This window comes from Canis aureus, chromosome 15 (genome assembly GCF_053574225.1).
Source record: "Canis aureus isolate CA01 chromosome 15, VMU_Caureus_v.1.0, whole genome shotgun sequence".
NCBI classification, from domain to species: Eukaryota; Metazoa; Chordata; class Mammalia; order Carnivora; family Canidae; genus Canis; species Canis aureus.
In genome coordinates, this window is record NC_135625.1 from 38,370,401 (window position 1) to 38,392,927 (window position 22,527).

A 22,527-nucleotide genomic window follows, 5' to 3' on the forward strand; every position below is an offset into this window, starting at 1 on the left:
TTCCGTATTGAAAGAACTCTGGTGATTACATTGGGCCCACCTGGTTAATCCGGGAAAATTTTTCAAGGTGAGCTGATTAGCATGTTTAGTTCCATTTGCAAACTTATCTCTTTTGCTGATCTTTCTGTTCATCTCTCTGCCTCTGTTGGTATCACACCCAGCTCTTGGGGTAGACTAACTGGCTGCTGCAGACTCTATTATTCTTGACAATCCCTCAGGCATATATTGTTCTAAGGTATTACCCAATTAATTGTGGACTCCATTGCAGGAGTAGTTTTTGAGACCAATCTTTGAGGTCCTTCCAGACCCAAAGAAAACTCTTATTAGCTGTCTCTTTTCCCATTTCACTGTAGTAAACTCTGGTTTACTATAGTTTACCTTGTTGTTCTCACCGAGCTATCAACCTCGATCTAATTGTTTGCCACCAAAACCACCATTGTTTTCAAGAGCAGCTTGAATTTTTCCACACTTTTTCAGATAAAGCCAACTCCCTGGGGAAGAGCTTCAGCTCTTGTTTCTATGGCCTGCCTCTTCCTTTGGGCAGAATGTCTGAGCCACTGCTCCAGAGCTGGGAATCGGGACAGTGATCTACTTCTCTTGAAATGACACATATGCTTTTTGAGCAGGGCACAGGGCAGTGGTGGTAGCCTCTGGTCTTCTTGGTTTGATTCTCTCACTGTAGAAACTCTGTCTTAGATGTGAGTTGGGATGAGGGTAACCTGAAATATCTATTGTGCATAAGATTGCCACTGAATGCTTAAGTCTGAAGATTGTTAATTAAATGGGCTTTAAGACCTTATTTGGAATTCAGAAGCTAAACATTGACTCTTTTTGTGTTCTTTAATCTATAAATCTTCCCTGAGGCAAGGGATGAGACTGAATATATAGGAGAAATATTTCATTTAAAAAAAAGAAGAAAGAAAAATCAATCCTTTAAAAGTGTCATCTCACTACATGTATCTTTATAATAAATGAAAATTTAACATGGTTTCACACAGTAGATGAATTCCTGTAAACACAATGTAAATCAAACGTTTGCAAGTTCAGTATACACTCTTATATGAATATAATTCTGCTAGTCATTTTGCAAAACAAAAATGCTTTATAAAAATTAATAATCCCCCTCTAGCAAGCTTTTAAGTGTATTTTTACTATTTTATTTTACGTATTTTATCTTATTTATTTTTATTTTTATTTTTCGAGAGTGAGATTGAGCACACAAGTAGGGAGGGGGATGGAAGAAGGGGCAGAGGGAGAGGGCTCCCTGCTGGACAGAGCTTGATCTCACAACCCTGAGCTGAAATCAAGTCAGACATTTAATCAACTGAGCCACCCAGGCACCCTTACTATATATATTTTAAAGTAGAAAGTTGCTCTAGTATAAAGAGGGAAAGATTCTTTGCATTAATAGAAAGGCTCTGCCATCATATGTATAGGTATGCCAAATGTTACCCACCTCTGTAATATGAATTTAATAGTATCTAGAGAATAAATTAGTAAAACTTTCTATCTAATGTTTGAGCTTCGCTGTATTTATCACAATTCTCAGAATCTTTGATTCTTTTCATAATAGAATCATTTCTTCTTCCTGCTGGGCCCTGATCCTCAGTCACCACTCCTGCCATGCCTATCCCTTAAGTCAGGGAGAACTCTTATCAAATAATTTGGTATCCAGATGCTGAAATAGTGGGCAATGTCAGCTGTTCTTGACTTCATTTTGCCAGACGATGGCAGCAGAGTACCATGAAATGCTTATGGGTCTGGCGTGCTTGTGTGGGAATTTGAATCTGGAGAGAGCTCTAGTCAAAATGTGCTGGAGAGCACATCACTCTAGAAGGGGGCTGTTTGGCCTTATAGATTTAAAAGTCGTGATAATATCTGGAAATTCTCCCAATGAATTAACCTTCAAAGAGAACTTAAGAACCTAGCAATAGGTAGCAAAATAGAAAATTTTTCTGACTTTGGATTAGTACAAATTTCAGGCTGAAGATTTCATGTTTCAGAGCCTGATGTGGGGTATCCCCAGTCCACTCTTCTTTAATAGCCTTTTCTTTCTTGAGCTAATTGAGTTTGCTCATTCCTACCAATTTTTTCCTCCTACTATGCTAATTGAGAGTTCAGAAGACTTGAATGCTATGGATAACTGTGCCACTGATTCACTATGGTTAAGTGAAGACATGTTACTCTTTGGGGTCTCAATGTTGTTATTTCCAAACTGGGCAGTTCTTATCATCTTGATGGCCATTTTCAATTCTGATGTTCGAAGGTTTATAACCCCTCTTGCCTTTTATTACTTCTACTTTTCTTAACTGAAACCATACCAGAGGATCTCTACTTATATTCATATTCTTAGCATCTGAAGAGGCAGCATAGTGCAGTGGTGAAGTATATGAATTCTGCATTGGTCACCTCTTAGCTGTATGACTTTAAGCAAATTATTCAAACTCTCACAGTGCTTCAGATTACTATAAAATGCTGATAATAATATCACATATATCAAAAGATTAAATGAAAATATTAGTACATAAGGAGTATACAAATTGAGTGTATTAATATAAAAAGCATTAAGATCAGTAGCTGGAAAATAGTAAGTATATGTGTGTTAATTATCATATTACCCGTGGGACCATAAGCTCAAAATGAATGTCATTATTTCTTTTCTCATCAATGAAATGCAGATGAAATAAGAATTGCCAGAGAAGTCCTAGTGGATTATACTCATTTTAACCCATTTCCTGATGTTTTGGGGGCTCAGAGCAGGAAGACTAGTTGGGCTAACCTTGAGATGAGGAGGAGTAATTGTCTGTTTTTTTGTTTACTATAGTTAGATAAATTATTGGACAGAAAGTTCCTCAGCCCTAACTATACAGTTCACTGCCTGCTATTTCACTCTGAAACCTCTGATGCCTCAGGTGGCAGAGTAGTAGTCCTTAACCAGGGCATGGAGGAGCTTACACAAATCTTGTGAGCAGTGGGATGGAGCAAGCAGGCAATAAGAATGACTAAAGACTATGTGGTGTAGATACACAATGGAATATTACTCAGCCATCAGAAAGGATGAATATCCACCATTTGCTTTGACGTGGATGGAACTGGAGGATATTATGCTGAGTGTAGTAAGTCAATTAGAGAAGGACAATCATCATATGGTTTCACTCATATGGGGAATATAAGAAATAGTGAAAGGGACTATAAGGAAAGGAGGGGAACTGAGTGGGAAAAATTAGAGAGGGAGGCAAACCACAAGAGACTCTTAACTCTGGGAAACAAAGGGTTGCAAAAGGAGAGGTGGGCAGGGTTGGGGTAACTGGGTGAAGGGCACTGAGGAGGGCACTTGATGGGGACACCAGATGTTATACTATATGTTGGCAAATCAAACTTCAATAAAAACAAAACAAAACAAAACAAAAAAATAAAAAGGCCCCAAGGAAAGTTGTGTCTAGATTTCCCTAATCTCCACCCCCCTGAGTACTGTTTTAGAGTCGTCATTAAAATGTTAGTTTTTGCAGTGGAGTCACACATAAAGGAGGAGAATTTTGAAAAGGAAGATGGAGAGAGGATGTGAAACGAATCAAGTCCAGGGGGCAAGATACGAAATGGTTTGGACCGATGATCCAAACTTAAATTTACCCCATTTCATGGTTCTCTTTAAGTTTGAACCCTGGGTCACTTTTTTCTTAAATACCCAAGAATAATTGACCTCTTTAAGACAAGAGTCACCCCAGCCACTACTTTTCAGGGAGGAGAATTCCAAACCCAGAAAGCTGAGATAGAATTTCCCTGATCAATCTACCAGCTGGTGTCTCTGGGTTGGCTTAACCAAGCTGCTCTGAAGCCCAGTCAGAGCTCTCCTCCTGTACTGGCCTTCAGTAAGAGAGAGAATAGAAAGGGTTCTTATATGACTCTTCTTATCTAGAGCAGAGTCAGGGACTACATGTCCACAAAATTTCAGTAAAAAGGAAAGCAACTTGATAAATACAAAGACCATACACAACTATCTTGTATTCCTATATTCATGACAGTTGTTATTCTAATCCTATAGTTGACAGTGGGCTCCATTTTCTCCTGTCCTTGGTGTCCATCTCCACCTCAGCTGTGGTCCTCTGTATATCTCATCCCAGTGATTACAATAGCTTCTAAGCTGGTTTCTTTGGATCTAGCTGCCACTTATGCCAATCCATGCCATCCTTCATGGCTATAATAACTTCTTGAAAAAAATTTCTGACCATTAATGGATATATAAATGAAAATAAGAAGATAGATGAATGCTATCCTTCATTTTTGTAAGACTAAGGCATTGGCTTATTCTGTTGTCCTGCTTCTTCTTCATCTCCTAGAGTAGTGGTAATGGTTCTTTTACAGAATACATACTGTCACCTTTTAGATGTGTCACAATTGCCAAATATTAAATTTTGTAAATAATTGTAATGATTTGCATTTTTAGTAAATTGGGGCAAATTCAGAATTACCCAAACAATATAGGAATCATGTTGGCTTATTTGGACTATGATAAGAGTTCTTGATGAAGCAAGAAAGGGTTAGAATTACTGCTATCTGTATGGAAATCATATATGAGGCATGTCTTCACACGCAGTCCTATCACATATGCCAAAGAAGAAAATGCTTACCTGTACCTTTCAAGGATATCACTTCTTGAAGAAGAGAGAAACATAATCAAAATGTTGGCCTTTTTTCTTTCAGTCATTCACAGATCTTAGATGTCCTTTTTGGTGTCTAATGGTTTATCCAGAAACCTTCAGAATATCTATAGGGAGGTCATAGAAAGCCATGACAAGATGTTAACAGTGTTGCTAGAGTGTAAGGCAAAATTCCATTTCATTCTTTTCTTGCCTAAAGCACGAAGAAGTACATGGATGCTGTTGGCTGCAGATAGAAAAAAATATAACTAAATAAAATGATCAAAGTGTCTTAGAACATAATCAGAGAAATTTAGTTGCTTTTCGACTGCTTTGAGGACTTCTGATTTTTATGGTATTCTTTACATTTTCTTCAATTGCTTGAAGTAGCATAGAAGCTGGGGGCAAAAGCAATGAGATTGTTGGATGCTCTTAACTGCCCTGTCTGCAACCTGCTGGAAAAAACACTTTTAGACCCTTTGCGAAGGTCATTCAGATCATAGAATTAGTTAGAAGGGATCAAGAGTGGTCACAGGACCAGTTAACCTTTCACCTTTAGGCAGTCAGCCCATGGCCAGAGGAGTCCCCAGCCCCTACAGGCTCCTCTTTCTGACCCCCACATGTACATACTTCCATAACTATGAAAGCTTCCAAAATTATACAGATCTTTAATGTGTTTTCAGAAGAGATTTTCTTAAGAATAGTACAAGGGAAGATTCAAAGCTTTAGCAAAAATTTTGAGAGATTCATACATAACATTCACCTACCCACTTATCCCCTCCCACCCATTTTTTAATACCGTGCAAGTGTTGGCTGCTGGGTTAGGCTTTGAGAAAGCAGAGACTTCCCGAAAGTTCCATTGTTCCTAAGCCAGTTTGGGCATGTTGCCTTTTGCATTCCATAGCTCAACTTCTATCAAATGTATTCAGAGGCTGGCCTTTAAAGACTGACAGTTGATACACCAGTTCTCACTCAGAATTTTCTTCAGATGTTCTGTCCCTGAGCCATTTTCCCCAGGGCCAAAGGTAACCAGGAAATAAGGAAACACCAGTCAACCTGAAAACCCCCATCAAGCCTCCAAATGTAAATGAAGGCTTCTGAGGATTACAGGTAGGGAGCAGTCTTATTCCAAACCTGGCTCTTAGAACACCTGTGTGATGCAGTTACTGCTGATTTAAGTTGACAAATCACATATCCAAAGGAGGTCTCTCTTCTTCCAGAAGTGTGTTTTCACTCAATTGATATTTTCCACAGATTAGAATAGGTCAGAAAGCATTAAATCAAAAGAAGAGGGAAACCAAGATGTTTGTGTGGCTCTTCTTGCTGGCCATTGTCTAAAACCTTTAAACCCACATATCACTTACATATGTGGGTTTAAAGATTTATTCCACATGAACAAAGAGTAGTCCACAGATGATCCTTAAATTGAGACAGGAGGAAAAGGCCATGTTTCTTCTCTCCATTTGGATGGGCAAGGAAGAAGAATAATAGTAATGGCTCCTCTTTGACTTTGTCCATCTCCTTGATAACTTCTTCTCTGACAGTTACACATCTCTGGTCACCCAGGAATCTGGTTCAGGGAAACCCATAGTGCAGGGTCCTTGAAGAGTGAAAGAGAAGTATTTACCTTCCCAGCATCTTTTAGAATGATAATTTCTTAACACAATACTAAGTGCCAATCCTTATCATCCAATAATGACATCCTAGCCCAGTGGGTTGAAAGGATTCCTAGGTTGAATCTGGGTTCTGGAATAACAATGGCATGATTTAATACCAACATATGGGTGCAGGATGAAGTAATGGCTCCTATGTCATTTTTTTTCATCTCAGCTTTGTTTTGCTCATTTAATTATTAAATTTCAAACAGTCTTCCATTTATCTTGACAGTTACCCTTTGAAGTCCCAATATTATCCCCATTTTGTAGATGAGAAGATTATTTGCCTTTGTGTTATTTCCAGGCTTGGAAATTCACAAATGTTTTGAGACCCAGCCCAAGTAAGATCAAGATTCTTCAAGAGTTAAAATTAATAATAAAGAAATATTTTGAAAGAAAAAATAAAGTAAAAGGCAGTATCCACAGAGAATAAGTTGCAGCCTGAGTAGTATCTGCAGAAGGGAGAAGAAGACTTGTATAGTGATCTTTTCTTAGAGTCCAAAAGTGGCTATGGACTGACTCTTCCCATGGCAGGAAGGCTCTGTGGATGCTACACTTGGGTAAGACAAAGGAGTAATGACTTAGAAAGGTACAGTAGTAACTCAGTAGGTACTTATTTTAAGCATCCATACGGTATTGAAATCCTCACAATCACTTTCCACCCACTCTCTAACTCTGCAGATGGAAATGTAAGAGATTTCTATAATCCATCCTCTTATTTTAGTCTGTGGCTAAGGATCTCTACCCTCTCCCTAGCCAAGGGCCTAGAAATGTCTCAGTCAGTAGGAATGGTTCAAAAATACCTTCTAGAAAGATATGCCGACTCATTAAGATTGCTGTGTTCTTGCAGGAGCAACAGTGATGGTAAAGAAAAGTAGCATGAAGGTGTTCTCTGATTCTACTGTGCCTGATCGTATGCTCTGGGGACAGCCGCAACCGATAAGCAATTTGAGCTTCAGCACCAGGTAAAAGCGTCAGAGAACCCTGGTTCTCTGAGGGTTTCTAAGGATCATTGGGCAATAAAAATGTGATGTAAACAAGAATATTGGCTTTATCAGCCCTTATAGTGACCAGTGGAATTGTTCCTTACCAATGTGAATTCATCTTTGCTTTTCTCAATGTCATTAAGCTAAACTAATATACCTCCCTGCAACATGGCTCAAAATAACTTTATACCTGTGACAACCAATAGTCATGTACCCAGTTTTCTCTCAGATCACCTTTCAGGCACTCTAGATATGTGGATTGGAGTAAAATTTCAATTATTCCCAATTTCTATTATTAATCCATCCCTTTATTTCCAAAAAACTGATGATATTACTTTTGTTTTTGAATATGTAGAACAAGGTCAACAATTGCTTCCTCCCTCATTCTCTTTCCCTGCAGTACATTAAAATCTTGATTAACCTGAATGCAGAGTTGGAGGTAGAGGGTGATATGTTCAGTTGATTGTAAATAGAGGGTTGATCTAAGAGTTCTATCACTTCAAAGTTTATTGTAAATAGCTTTATAATATGTTGGTAACATTTCAGCTTAGTATGTATACACTACCAGGAAAATTTTTAATGATTGTGATTATCTACAGGTAAATATTGTATTACCAGCAAAGCATGGTCATTGTGCGTTGACATTATATAATGTGGTGTGGTTTAGGGTTAGGGTTAAGTTCAAATGCTGTCTTTGAGCTGTATGATCTTGGGCAAGTTGCTTTACTTCTAGTGTCTCTGTTTTGCTATATTAATAGTCATGAATACTTTGTAGGTTTTTTGTAATGATTGAATGAGATTAGGTATTTAAAGTATTTGCTTAATTGTTACCCAGCAATAAGTCCTCACAGGTGTTCCTTATTAAAATTATCAATTGTTATATCAGGGAAGGTGTGTAAAATTGATCTGAATATATAGCAAGTACAGAGACTTCCAAGGAGGTAAATTTTGAAATAAGTCCTTGATCCTGTTTGTTTGTTTGGTTGGTTGTTTTAATAACTGACCTCTTTCTTTTAATATATAAGGATCATGCTTCTGTTTAACTGGAGATTCTGGATAGATGGGTCTGGTTAACAGAAGTTTTATTGTACCACTCCCACAGCTGAGGCTGACCATCTCTTCATGTGTACACTTTCTAAGAGGAATATAAAAGTTCTAGGAATTATAGCTTCTGCCCTTCTGTGCCTTCTTTTCAACATTTTATCAAACAGATAATCTGTGGGAAAGGGTTAAGAACTGTGTAGGGGAAGTGCTTTGGTATTTCAGGAATTCACATTTTTTCTCACTCTTAGTGATAAAAAAAAAAAACCAACTACTCGCTATAATTGGGATTTTGCATTTTTTTCCTCTTCAAATGATTGATAAAAGGTATTTATTGTGTACCTCCATGTGCTAAGTAGGCACTCTGCTTGATATGTTTATAGATATAGAAATGATGTTTCCACCCCTATGCAATCTAGTTTGGTAAACAAGATGAATTGATATAAAATAAATCAGAGGCCAAATAAAACAACACACCTTCAGTACTACATCAATGATTCTGGCAGGAGGTCAAAGGAAGAAGAGGTCAATGAGGGATGGATGGGTTGTTCCAGAAAGTTTCCTGTGGTAGATAGGATTTGGAAAGGTAAGAAAGAGTGTGCATCTCAACTTCTGTGAAGGCTGTGGCATGACCAAGGCATAACCTTCCATGTACTGGCTGGTCTGACTGGAGGTGAGAATATGTGTTCAAGTGTTGTGAGAAATAACATCTCAAATTTCTTAAGAGTACATTCTTGGCTATTGATATTGTGCTTGTGTGTATTAGTGAATACACTAGGTTTATTTTAGTGTGAAATTGTTACAAAAGCATAGTTCACATTTAAAAATTGTTTTTGAAAATATAAAGACAGCATATGGGGTAGCACATGAAGTGCTCCAACCATACTTGTGTTTTCATTTATTCTTTCCCATGTCTTCTTTGTGATAATAGAGGATTGGCAAGTAATGGATACCAAAAGCCATGGAAAATCCTTAAATGTACATGTAGCTGTTCAGTTTCATAAACTTAATCTCACTAAAGAAGCACAGCTATAAAAATGCAATAACTTACTGGTATGCTTCCCATTGTCTTTAATCCCCCCCATGTCTATGATAAATAAGGAAATGGTCCAACACAGGCATCTAAAAGGAGGATTGATTTAGATGGCATGGTCCATCCATAAACTGGGCTTGTCAGCTCTGTATATGGCTGTGGAATTCCTGAATATGTTTTAAAAGCCCCTCAAGAAGGTCACAGGTCATGAAAGTTAGCCATCCAGAACATCTCTAAAGATGATGCTGAAGTCATCTGTAGTTCTTAATTGAAAAGCAAGGTGTGTTCACATGAGCTACAGGTTTTTAAAAAATGAATTAGTCATACTAGTGATTAGTGATCATGTTATACACTTCTGTATGTATGAATGCCATTTGTGGGCTCATTTCTGTGGTATTTCATCAACGGAGTTGGTTAGCTTAGTTGATTTAAGTACAGTGTTAATAGGATCAATGACAGATCCTGCTCCCACTTAGTATTAGAATAGGGTGTGTTTTTTTTGTTTTGTTTTGTTTTTGCTTTTCATTTTTTTTTCATAAAAAAAAGTTTTCTTAGCAATAGGGCTAAGATAACTCCAGGTAGCAAATAGACAAACATATATCCTGAGTAATAACAATGAGTGGTAAAATAAACTTGATGGCTTAATAGAGTTAATAAGTAAGCACTATCAAGGGAAAAATGTAGAATGTGTGGTATGTGCTATTTGTGATCCATTTTTGGTGTGTTAAGAGTATTATATTCACATACCCAACACAGCATATTATTTATAGTTTTGCTGACAAGGGTTTGGTGCTTTTAAAGATGTAATCTTCAGGCCACCAGTGGGTTTTCCAGTAAGTTCAGAAATGACTATCTTCTATTCTTAGTACTTGAAGCAATACAGACAGCCCTAACTTATACAAAAGTTATAGTCCAATATTTCATTGCATCCCTGGGTTCTTTCTCCTCACGTAGAATAAGCAATGTTATAAATAGCAGTTAAATTCTCAGACCAGCACATGAAAGTCTATTTAATAGATGGTAGTTAAACGCGTATTTATTAAATAAATAAACAAACACTAGCTCTATTCACTTGAGTTCTGTGTCCTTAAATCAAGATATCATGTAACATAAGAGAAAGAAGATGAATATCTTCTTTCCACGATGATCCAGTTAGACATATGCAAAATTTTATAATAAATAAAAATTTCATTTCAACTGCTCCTGGAGCCCCTCTGCCCTCACTTCCAATTTCTTTATTATGGCCACTTGACTTTGGGTGAGCTTGAGAGAATTCTGCCCACTGTTATTTACTTCTTCAGTAAAACTGAGTTTTAATTAGATATTACAAAGAAAAGATTTAGACACAAATAGTTCATTTTATGTTGCGACTGGCCAGTAACAAAATAATCACACTGAGCCATTCAGTGTTTTTTAAAAGTAGGTGTTTATAAACTTGAGTACATATTGACAGATGTTTAATCAAGTGAACCAGAGGAGGCAGAAATTTCCAAGCAGTTTATGATAGATCTGGGCCAGGAGAGGAAACTATTTCCAACAGAAAGATTTGTCTTCTTGGGGCATATGAGCCCTTCCCTGGAATACCTCTTTCTGGGTCTGCTTAATTCAACTGTTACAGACTATATTGAAATCTAAATACTCTACTTTCCTGCATAATTGCCCTTCCCACTATATATCTTTGTGAAACCTATGCAAATATATCAACTTCATCTTCCTACTCGCCATGTTCTTTTAGAGACACCAGAGACCATAAATGTCATTACTTCTCTTATTCTTAAAGTCCAACCCAAGCATAGCTCTTTGAAGGTCAAGCATCCCACAGATATCTGTCATGAGCATTGTTCCTATAGCAGGTATGAACCCTGGATCACCATCCTCTTTAGCCCTTATGCTTCAGTTTCCTTTTCTGCAAAATATAGATAATATTAGAACCTAAATAATTGAAATGTTGTAAGTTGTGACATAATATGAGAACCCAAATAATTGAGATAAAGCAGATTAAGTTCTTATGTATAGCCTACCTCACAGTCAAAATTGAGCAAGTGCAAAATGTTTCCTTGCTATTGTTGTTCTGCTCCCCCATCCTCCTTTGCCACTATTTTCCTGGCTCTTAGATTTTCATGCTTTTGCAACCAATTTCCTTCAGATTCAGAGGGAGAGGGTGTGAAGTTTCAGACCTTCCAAAATTTCTTTTGCTGTCTGCCACCCACACCATCCATCCATAGACCATTGGCTCAACAGAGCATACCATCAGGGTTTTCAGTGAAAATCTGTAAATCAGAACCTCCCACTGGTGCAGTCGCTTCTCCATGCCCACATCTGCCTATAGTTTGCTGTTTCCCCTCAGGAACACTCTTTTCCATGGTAATTGCAGCTCCTCTTTGGATATTTCCCAGTGTCTTCCAGCACAGCTCATTTCATGGCAGTCTTCAGTTTCTGAGCAAATTATAATTCATCCAGAAGGACTACTGTTGTATCTTCTTCCGGATCAGAAGCTTGTTAGTATCAGAGGTATGCCATCCATAAGGACATGGGGAAATCCATCTAACTGGGAGGAATTGGTTCTTTTCTGACACACCCACTCCCAGCCCTATATAATTTATTCTCAAGGAGGACTCCTGAGACATCTGCCCCAAGGACCACCCATTTTCAGAGGCTATGCACCCTCACACCTCCCCCTACTCACACAGCTAAGAAAGAAAGCCAGACCACCCTTTCTTTTTATTCTCAGTTATACATACCTTACTGAACTCTGTGCCCCAGATGATCCAAGCAAGAGAAACACCATCTTTTAGCCTCAGTAATGTCTAAACTCCTACTGAGGACCAGTTTTCAGTACCATCCCAGGGTCAGAATATTGGGTATAAATCACCACACGTGATTCTTCTCTTTCCACATCATATCTGAGCTTCCTACAGAAGCTGAGCATACAAGATTTTCTGAGCGGGTACTTTTCCTTTTTTTTTTTTCATATTAAGCTTTTAAAATGACTTTCCCTCTGGACATGCTTAGACTTTTTTATTTGAATAAAATATAGTCCATAACTATTAAATCAAACTTTGATTCTTTCATTCATACATGCATACTGAGTTTGCCCTTACTGTAGGATTTCAAATCATGTTCTAGAAACCCATATGTACTTAATACAGGATAGACAGCATTTGATCTTCCAGAGCTACCTTTTTCTAAGAGTCCAGACAGCACTTATGTTTGTAGTCTTGGAGATTCCAGAACCTCTAAAGATGTCCTCCTTGTTGAAATTAATGGTATTTGGATAAGTAGGAATCCCTACCAAGGGTGTAGGTTGGCCATGAAGTGTGATAAGCATCCTTATCAAGTCTCAATAGGAAGTCCAAAGAAAACAGTAATACAAATGTATCATGTCTAGTTACAGGTACAGATAGGTATGGGGGTAGGGATCAAGATAGACATGCATGCACACAGGTAGAAATGATATTTTTAAGCACAATGAGCCTGAGTTCCAAAAACAGGTGAAAGAGTTAGGGTTCTAGCAGCAGAAGAATACAAATTTGGAAAGAACTAGTTCCTGTCTTGTACTTAGCGGCAAAAATTGGATTTCTGAGAAGCAAAGTACCACAATGCTAGCAAAGTACTACATAGAGAAAAATTATTTATCATATATTTATTAAATAAATGGATTACTCAGATTAATGAATAATATTTTATTATTACTAATTTAAAAAGAAGACAAAATAGCTTCAGGCTTCAGAAAAATGTCAGAGGAATTCCATGGAAAATTCAACTTATTCCTTCCATCCTTCCTTCTTTGCCCTGTTTGACTAGCTTGAAAGGCTATATTAAAGAGGAACAAAGACCTTTTTTAAGCCTCTTTGTTAATCTGTGGACAGGTCTTAAGAAAAATGAAGTCAAATTCTAGGACTTGCGGGTATGGAAATTTCCATTGATTTAGCTGGATGGGAAGATGAGGAAGCAGCTCTCCTAATATGGAAATAAAAAACAGTGGGACAACTGATCATTTACTGAATGCATATATTTATTTGCATTAAGTAGTTCATTTTTGTGTGTTTTCATTCTTGTCATTTATAATGTCTTAAAAGGCAGGGATGAAGCCTTGTTTGTTTAAGGTCATATATAAAAGACTAACTCAACAAGACAAGGTGAAGATTATGGGAAGCTTAGTCACTGTTTCTGTGTAAAATTCTATTCAAGGACTAGGATGTGGCTCATAATGTTTCTAGGGAAAATTGTCATAGACTTCATTCTGTGTCCTCTGCTCTGTTTGAGACCCATCATCACCTTCCTCCAGGACTCATACTTCCCAGCTACTTACTATCCCCATCGACATCTACTATTTGAACCATTATTTATCAAAACAGAGGTTTAAAATATTGTCCTTTCCAGGGGTAGCCTTTCTCTTATTGGGGATCAAGGGTTTCAGCTGATGGAATCCCCCTAACTACAGGATTTCAGGCATCAAATAGAAGGGGAGATATTTTTTAGGAGACATTTGATAAGGGCCTTTTGGGTACATCTAAAATCACAAATCAAAGCCTATTGTGTGCTATGGCATTCTGGTTTTTAAGTTGCAGCAAGAGTGATAAGGCAGGAAGCTGTCCAGTCCCATGGGCAAGGTGGACATGCCAGAAGTGGACTGTTGAGAATAAGACCTCAGCTCTGTGACTTCATTTTATGTGATCATGAGCAAGGCACTTCCTGAACTGTGGTTCAGATCCCTCTTCTGTAAAACAAGTGGCACCGATCTCAGGAGGCTGCTGAGAAGACCAAGTGTGGGACTCTTGGCCAGCTTCCTAGTGAAGAGTAAGCACGCAATAAATGTTAGCAAATTATCATGACACAGGAAGTATGACATAATTGAATCTCTGGTCTGGAGATTCACTCAATGCAACTTTCTGCTAAAATTGTATTAGCACTCAACATCTGCGTTGCCACCAATAGTTTGAGTAGGAAAGACAGAGGAAATATCATCTCAGTTTAAATCTGAGGGACAGCAAAGCTTCCACAGTACTCACCTTTAGTAATAGGAGAGGGAGACCCAGTTTCTGAATCCCCATGAGGCAATATGATTTCTGCCTGGTAGGAATGATTGCTTTTTTAGCTCTTTCCCCAAAGACGTAAAAATATTAGAATTCAGCCAATGTTAGTCAGCCCCATGCTGGGCTCCTAAAGACCATGATGGCTTTGACAGTGAAAGCCAAGGACAGGGATCCCTGGGTGGCGCAGCGGTTTGGCGCCTGCCTTTGGCCCAGGGCGTGATCCTGGAGACCCGGGATCGAATCCCACATCGGGCTCCTGGCATGGAGCCTGCTTCTCCCTCTGTCTGTGTCTCTGCCTCTCTCTCTCTGTGTGACTATCATAAATAAATAAAAATTTGTTAAAAAAAAAAAAGAAAGCCAAGGACAGGACCATAATTGTCCTCAACTCAGCATCAAATATCAAGGATGTTCACCCAATACCTTGTTGGCTTTTATGCAATTATTTATGATTTTTCATCCAAACTTACCAAGAACAACTTCATTCTGAGTCTATAACAGTCCCCAAATAATTGAGACAATCTTTCTTGTCAGGAGAGGATTGAGAAAAAGCATTTTTAACAAACTCTTCTCCTCTACACTCTAGGACCTTCTTCCCTTTCCCTCCCTGCATCCTGTTCTGTTCAGTTGGTGGACCGAGGCGAACACAGGTCAGGCAAAACCCAGGGTCTCCACACCTCTGCAGCTGTCTTCAGCACATGCGCAACTATGAGGACAATAAAATATTGTTCATTGCTTCTACCCCACAACCAATTAGGTCAGCTGTAAATATTGGAATTGCTTGGTAAACATGCTGGAAGATTGTGCTGACTTGTTAATATAAGTGAAAATGTAATTAGATTTATAACACATTTTTCCAAACTATAATTTACAACAACAACAGAAGAAAAAAATTCCCTTGCAACCTGCTGAAATACCATTATTAAAATGCATATGAAAAGTCAATTATGCCAGAGGGAGGTATTTAAGAGAAGTGAGTTTCCATACCCTGGGATTACACCATGGGGATTACATATTTCTTATTTATTTTTTTTTCCCCGAGATCTTTGCTGCTGCCAAATGAAAAGGAACAGATATTTTACTTATTTCACTCTGAAATATTGCTGTAGATAGTGCTAAAAAGTAAACTAAATAACCTGGCTCCTTGAAAACCTGCTCTAATCTCCCCAAAGCCCCAAGACAAGCTGAGTAGTCACTGTTTTATTCATTTATTCGTTTATTTATTTGTTTGTTTATTTATTTATTTATTTATTTATTTATTTATTTATTTATTTAAGTCCGATTGTCTTTAAGCAATAGTCATGTTCCTTAAAATATGTAGAAATCAGATTTCTTTTTCTAAATGCTATTCTATTTTATGCTCTAAGTGAGTGGGTCATTATATATGCTTCTATGGAGAATCCTTATGTAAAGGCAAGAAGCAACCCTTTATTTTTGTTTTAAAACTCAGAGTTTCCTGTACTCACAGGGTCATGTTGGGAAGATAGCTCTTCCCTCAGACAAGATGGCATCAGCCCCACTACTTTCCTTTGCTAGGCTGCGCTTTCTCTGCTGCAGGAGCCTCTCTGTCCATCAGGCAAGGCTGACCCCTCTTCAGGAGGCTGCAATTCTAATCCCAGTTCCAGTTTTAACCCAGACAGGTTACTGTCTCTCTGCTTTCTGGTTTCCTTATAATGAAATGTAGGTATTATTATATCTCATCTGAGTTTAAAGTACCAGTGGGGAAAGCTAGTTAAAAAAATCATAAAACAATTTATAATTGTGAAAGAAGCTGCCATTTTCAGACTTAAACTTCCAGTAAAATGTTCAGTTTAGATAATGGAAGAAATTTTTAATACATATTTTTTAGAATCACTAGTGCTTATATTGTGGATAAATTACTCTTTGGGGAAAAATTCTGATGTTGCTATATAAGAATCAATCAATAAAGTAAATCAGAAAAAAAAATAAAGTAAATCACATATATCTAGGCATATATATATACATATATTTGATTTACTTTATCCATTTATTTTTTGCACATACCTATATATGCATACATGTATATGCATACATTACATATATACATATTTACAGAAAGATGTAGAGGAGCCTGAAATGGGGAGTAGCAAACTTTATAGGCTTTGATTCCAAGTAGCATCTTCATCCATTGGTATGACTTAGTAACTGAGAACAATGTGAATAATCTTCCGACATGAAAATGTTCACAATCTTTATTTCCTGACTCATGTGATTATTAGGATTAAGAACCTTATATTTGCATTTTAGCACAAGTAAGGACACACTAATATTTCTAGCTCTTAAAATAACATTTTATGGAAAGTATTTTCATACTGATTGGCTAGATTTTCTTCCCCTGAAATATTGTTAGATTTTGCAGTCAGTCAAACCTTGTGTCTGGCTTGGCACTCTTTGGAGATTGATCTAATATTCTTGAGCCTTTCTAAATGTCCCTGGTTTCAATTTTTGCTCACACACAGGTATTCAACTGTCAGGACCATGGTAATGTTTCCTTTTTTCTTGCTTTATTTCTGTTTTAATCCTTGAGAAATCCTTTTTGTGGATCAACACCAGAAACCAGTTTTAAGAGACTTAGAGATGGCTTAGGGGACAAGATAACTGGGAAGGATTAAGTATCTGCTTGGCCTGAGCTCAGTATTCCAGGAATAGTTCTCAGCACCCACACCCCGCCCCAAATAATTGATTTCCATCTGCATCCCTTAAGCTCACCCAGGAACAAGGTGAAAAAAAAAATCAATGAACCCATTGGCATAAGGCTCTGACCTCTTTATATGGATTATATGTGTCTTTTTTTTTTTTAACAGCTTAGTTGTAGGAGGGGAAAGGTGAACATATTAAAGAATAAAACAGCCAGAAACCATCCTGGGTGAGTTTACATTCATCTGTTTTTCAAAGTCACAGGCCTATGTCAGGCGACTGACTCTAAATCTTAAGGGTTATTTGGGACCAGGAAGAAGAGCACAGGAGAAACATGGTTTTGCAATCTGCATAAGCAGATTATCTCTGCCAACTCTGATTATATTCCTCCATCTAGAGAGACTTTCCTGGTCTACCTGCCCACTTGGAACCTTTTTCCTTCTTTAGGGCTATGGGAGTAATGGAATGTCATTCTTAACCCATCACTCTTTCACTCTTTAGGCAGATACTCTCAGCTCCACCTCCAGAGCTCTGCAGCTGCCTCCCATTCTCTCTTCTTCCCGTACTCCTTATTTATTCTTCCTCATTTTACTGTTTCAGCCACCAGATCTCATCATATTATTTTTCTAAGCCAGGAACTAACAGAAAAATAGAGAAGGAATAAAACAGTAATTCCTAGGAGTATGGGTATGTGTGTGTGGGCCTAGAATAAAATTTTCAGGGAATGAGAGGCCTCTTCAAAGTATATCTTAATATCACCCCTGGCTGGCTTGTTTTCACACTGAGAATCACAGGGTATAAGGTGAGACATCATTGATGGGAGCACTGAAGTTGAAGTGAGAAGAAATGGAGAAGTAGGAAAAATAACGATTCTAGAACCAATTTCACTATACCAAATGGGCAAAAAAATCCCCAAATTAATACTTTCCCCAAGTGCCTGATTTCTAATCTGCCTGTTTATTGTATTTAGAAACAAACTCTAAGGTAGGCAGAAACAAAGGCAGCATGAACAATAAAGCCAATGGTGAACCTAGCCATCTCTATCAGCAGCCAATGCCTGGGCTAGTAGTCCTGGTGAGAGGTAAGAGTAGCAAGTGAGGAAGTTGTGAGATAGGTTTCTCTCGGATTCAATCAGTTGTCCTATTCTCTCTATTTTACTCCTAAAAAATAGTATGAATCTCTCTACCCTTTCCTTCTCCCAAGTCTATTTCCAGTCGAGGCCACCATCTTCTTTCTTCCTGGACCACTGGTGAAATGATGGTTTACCTGGTCTCCTCACAGCTCCTCTTGTCCCTTATTACCTAATTGTCTATTACACAGGATAAGTATCAAAAATGAAGATTTGACAGTATTGTTTCCCTTCAGTGGTTTTCAGTACATATAGGAATGAGATCAGAATCCTTAACGATGCCCTTCATCATGTGGCCCCTGCCTTTCAGAAAAGTCCTCTGGGTGTATTTTCTTACTTGTCCCAATATGTACCATATTCCTTTTCCTGGTGTGGGTCTGTGCATATTCCAAGAATGTGCTTCCTTTCTCATACTTGCCTAATAAAATCTCACTCTCTTCCAAAGGTACTCCAAAACCCAACTCAAAATATCCTGGATTACCAAGATACAAAGGGCTTTGTATTTGATTCACATCCGATAAAGATCTGGCTTCTCATTATAAGTAATGAACTCCTTTCAAACAAAAGTGTGTCTCCTGTGGTCTTATATAAAGCTGATTTATCAATGAAATATAAACATTGTAATTAGTGTCCAATCACTTGTGAGTAACAGAAACTCTTTTAAACTAAAGAAAAATAACAGAACTCCTAATAAGGAATCACAGAACTGTACAACCACAAGGGAGAAAGTGTTGTATGTTTTCTGGTGAGACAGGAGCCAAGAAGTGGAAATCTGTGTGCCTTGAAGCAGTGCTCACCAGTTGCACCCCCACTGGGTCATGTGCTTCATCCTTTTCACAGAAGTTTCTGTAACTCTGCTTTGCAGAATCTGGCAACTCCTGTCCTCAAGCCACATCCCAGCTTTGGCACCATAAACCAGGGGACAAGATTCCCAATATCCCAGTTTCTCCTTATAGAAAAATAGTGTCTGATTGGCTCAGCTCAAATTAGGTTCCCTGACTTGTCCTATCATATCCAGGAAGTGGAGTCATCAGGAACAGACTTGGCCAATAGTGGGGGATGAGGCAGTTCCCAAAGAAGTAAAGAAATGCAGATAATGGGCTTGGTAGACACTCCAAAGGATCTACTCCAAATAAACACAGGAACTATAATCATAATAAATAAAAACATTTAAATAATATCTCAATCAGAAGACATATATTTAATGTGTGTAATAATATAGAATATATGTAATTAATATATAAATATATATAAAAATACATATAATTTCATGCCCCTGCAGAATACACATTGGCATAGTGAGCATTTGTGGTGCCCATCAAACAGTAAATCTATCTTCAAGTAACGTATGAGTGATATGCAAGAAAAAAGCAGGCATCCATTCACTGTAGAATGGATCAAATAAATCTTTGTGTTTCCATCTAATATTTGGTGAGTGCCTTTGAGGTGCATTGTGCTTTTATGGATTCATTAATTAGAAGTTATTGTGCTAGAGATCAGAAAATTAGTGAAATTAATAAGGAAGGCTTCCTGCAGGAGGCAGATCTTGAGCTGCATTTGAAATGCCAAATGCTTTAACAGCTGGGATTGTGTGAGCTACTTGAATAAAAAATAATTGATGCAAAGCAAAGCAAACCTGATTGAAGGAAAATGCAGTTGGTCTTCCCTCCTGTGAAATTTACCTGGCAACTAGTGAACCATCAGGACTTTGCTCAAGTTGCTTTCTCAGATATTCTGGAAGGCCTGCCTAGAATGGGTACTGCAAAGATTGGTTTATGGCTCAGATATTTGTTACATTTTAATAAGGCTTGGAAACTTAGATGTTATTCACTGCAGCTGCCAATCAAGTACCTGGGTAAAAAGCAAGACAAACATAACAATAAATGCTAAGCACTCCAGTGTTCAGCAACTCTGGCAGGATGCACTGCAGGCTTTATGAATGTGTGAGAGTGAATATACAGAAGCTTGGGGAAAAGGTCATTGGTATTTTTGGAGCAATAAATCAAGTATGGAAAGATTTGCATTTTGGCTGTATAACATACAGGACTGGATTACAGGGAGAGAATACTTTGAAGTAATATTTCTCTGCTGACTTGTTTTATTAGCTTCCTTTAAACATGTTACATTATTGCTTATAGAATTTCATTTACTCGGATTGGCAGCTTGATAAATACGTCTATTGGCGATGATTTGGATTGCTCTGGGCATTAATATTATTAAAACCTGTCACAAGGAAATGTCTGAAAGATGACTTACTGTAAAGATTACAGCATGAAATAAATCATCCAGTGGTATTTGTTACCATTTATGGCCTCTTGGAGCTGAGTCAATCCCTTTTTATGTTGCATTATTTTTCAAGTTTTTATAGCCTTACATTATATATTGCCGTCAGAAATGAACAGATGGGGTGTCGAACATGAGCTTTCTGAATAATTCCCACCCTCCAGTTATTTGTATGAAGGACAAGTGCAAAACTGTGCATTCTCAAGCAAAAAGGGAGAGAGAAAGAGGTGTAGAAGCTGCTGTTAAGGAAAAGGGATCCCTTTTGTGAAATTCTGTAGGCCAATTCCACCAGCTGGTTGGAATCTCTGACTGGCAGCCACCCTGTTTGGGTTTCAAGCAAGAGATGAGGTGGCTCTATTTGGCTCCAGGGAGCCAACAAATGCCATTTTCAAATGCATTTTCTCCTAGTGCCTCTTGCTGAGACACTTCCACGTTCGGAGGTGAATGTGTCATACTCTTATCCTAAAAAAAGCTGAGAAATTTGAAACACACACACACAAACACACAGAATAAGAAGAAAGACACATTGGAAGGATTTACTATTCTTTGAGCGAGTGACAAATATAAGAGCATCCTGTAGGGGTGCACAAAGGAGTCTGTGCAATCTGAATTGTTCAGCAGAGCCCTTAAAATCAATATAAAAGAAATGAAAGTCACCCCAGGGAGGTTTTCTGCCCTTTTTGGAAGATCCAGGGATAGGGGTCTGCAAGGCCTTGTACACTGAGGGCAAGCAAGGTGTGACTTTGCTGGTCTTTAGCTGTCCTTCTCTGATGGGACTGGACAGCTGCCTAATTGTCACATGAACCCCTCTTTGGAGACCTGAGGCCCTGCCACCATTGGAGAGGAGAGAAAACAAACCCACTACAGAGAGAGAGAGAGAGACACGGGCAGAGGGAGAAGCAGGCTCCATGCAGGGAGCCCGGCATGGGACTCGATCCCGGGTCTCCAGGATCATGCCCTGGGCCAAAGTCAGGAGCTAAACTGCTGAGCCACCCGGGGATCCCCAAGTCAACCAACTTTTTAAAAGGTAGGGGGAAGCACACATGAATTTTTCTCACTTACCTTCACTATTTACTACTACATCCATTCAGAGCAGTTCTATAAAGTGCCAGCATATTGTACAGGAATACATGGTAGACATAGAGTCTAAGTGATGGGAAACCAAAGTCGTTGCTTAGGACTTAGAGTGAGTCACCCAATTTCTCATCATCATAAAAAGTGGATAGTAGTATTTTTCCTGTTTACCTCATGGTGTTGCTATGAAAAATCAAATCATACTATGTGCATGTACAGACACAGACACACACACAGACACACACACACACCACCATTAAAAGTGACTGGGCCCTGCAGCTGTTAACTGATCCTTGCCTTCTCTCCAATAAAGTTCTGCATTATCTATAGTTTATCAGTGTCTCTCACTCATCTCCTTATCCCAAGATACCTTAATGTCAGACCCTCCTTCCACTATCTCCTAAAACTGTTACCTTACTAGGAGTGACTTGTAGACCCATAATGTGAGCTTTAGCAGCCCCCTCTCCAAGACCATACCTATTCTCTCATTCAATACCTCTGACTCTCTTGTCCCTCATCTCGCCCTCCATGTCATCTTCCCAAGGCCCTTTCACATTTGCTTATTTGTCACATTTGCATGAGGATGCCATCTGGATACATCTGTGTAATTGGGTACATCTGTGTAATTGTTGACATTCACCTTGCATACCTGAAACCCATAGGGCTGAGGGAAGAACCTCTTCATTCTGGGCAAAGTTCACAGCTTTCCTGCCTTTTATCTGAGATCTCAGAAAGTTTTCTGCCCCTAACCCAAGGAGAGAGCTCCAAAGGATAAATTTCAAATATCTACTGAGTTTATAAAGGCAGTTAGTTAGTTATGCAGAGTTAAATATCTGTACCCCTGTTAGAAATGTACCCCTCTCCCTCCCTCCCACTACCCCTCTTTCTTCCTCACCCACACTCTGTCTTCCTCCTTGTCCCCCACAAAGGAATATTCACACAAACCCCACCCCAGCCTCACTGAATTGGCAATGCTGAAGCCCCTACAGTCTAACTGA

The 22,527-nt window shown here is 38.4% G+C and overlaps 1 protein-coding gene across 6 annotated transcripts in view; it reads left to right on the forward strand.

Moving 5' to 3' along the window:
- KCNU1 (potassium calcium-activated channel subfamily U member 1) overlaps positions 1-22,527 on the forward strand; it is a 146,541-nt gene that overhangs the window by 65,930 nt on the left and 58,084 nt on the right. For all 6 annotated transcript variants that reach the window (XR_013352962.1, XM_077849126.1, XM_077849124.1 and 3 more), the window contains one exon: positions 7,143-7,257. Coding sequence is in view for 5 of the 6 variants with exons in the window: in XM_077849126.1 (XP_077705252.1) it covers positions 7,143-7,257 (115 nt within the window). In the remaining variant the exon portion in view is untranslated. The remainder of the gene's footprint in view (positions 1-7,142; positions 7,258-22,527) is intronic.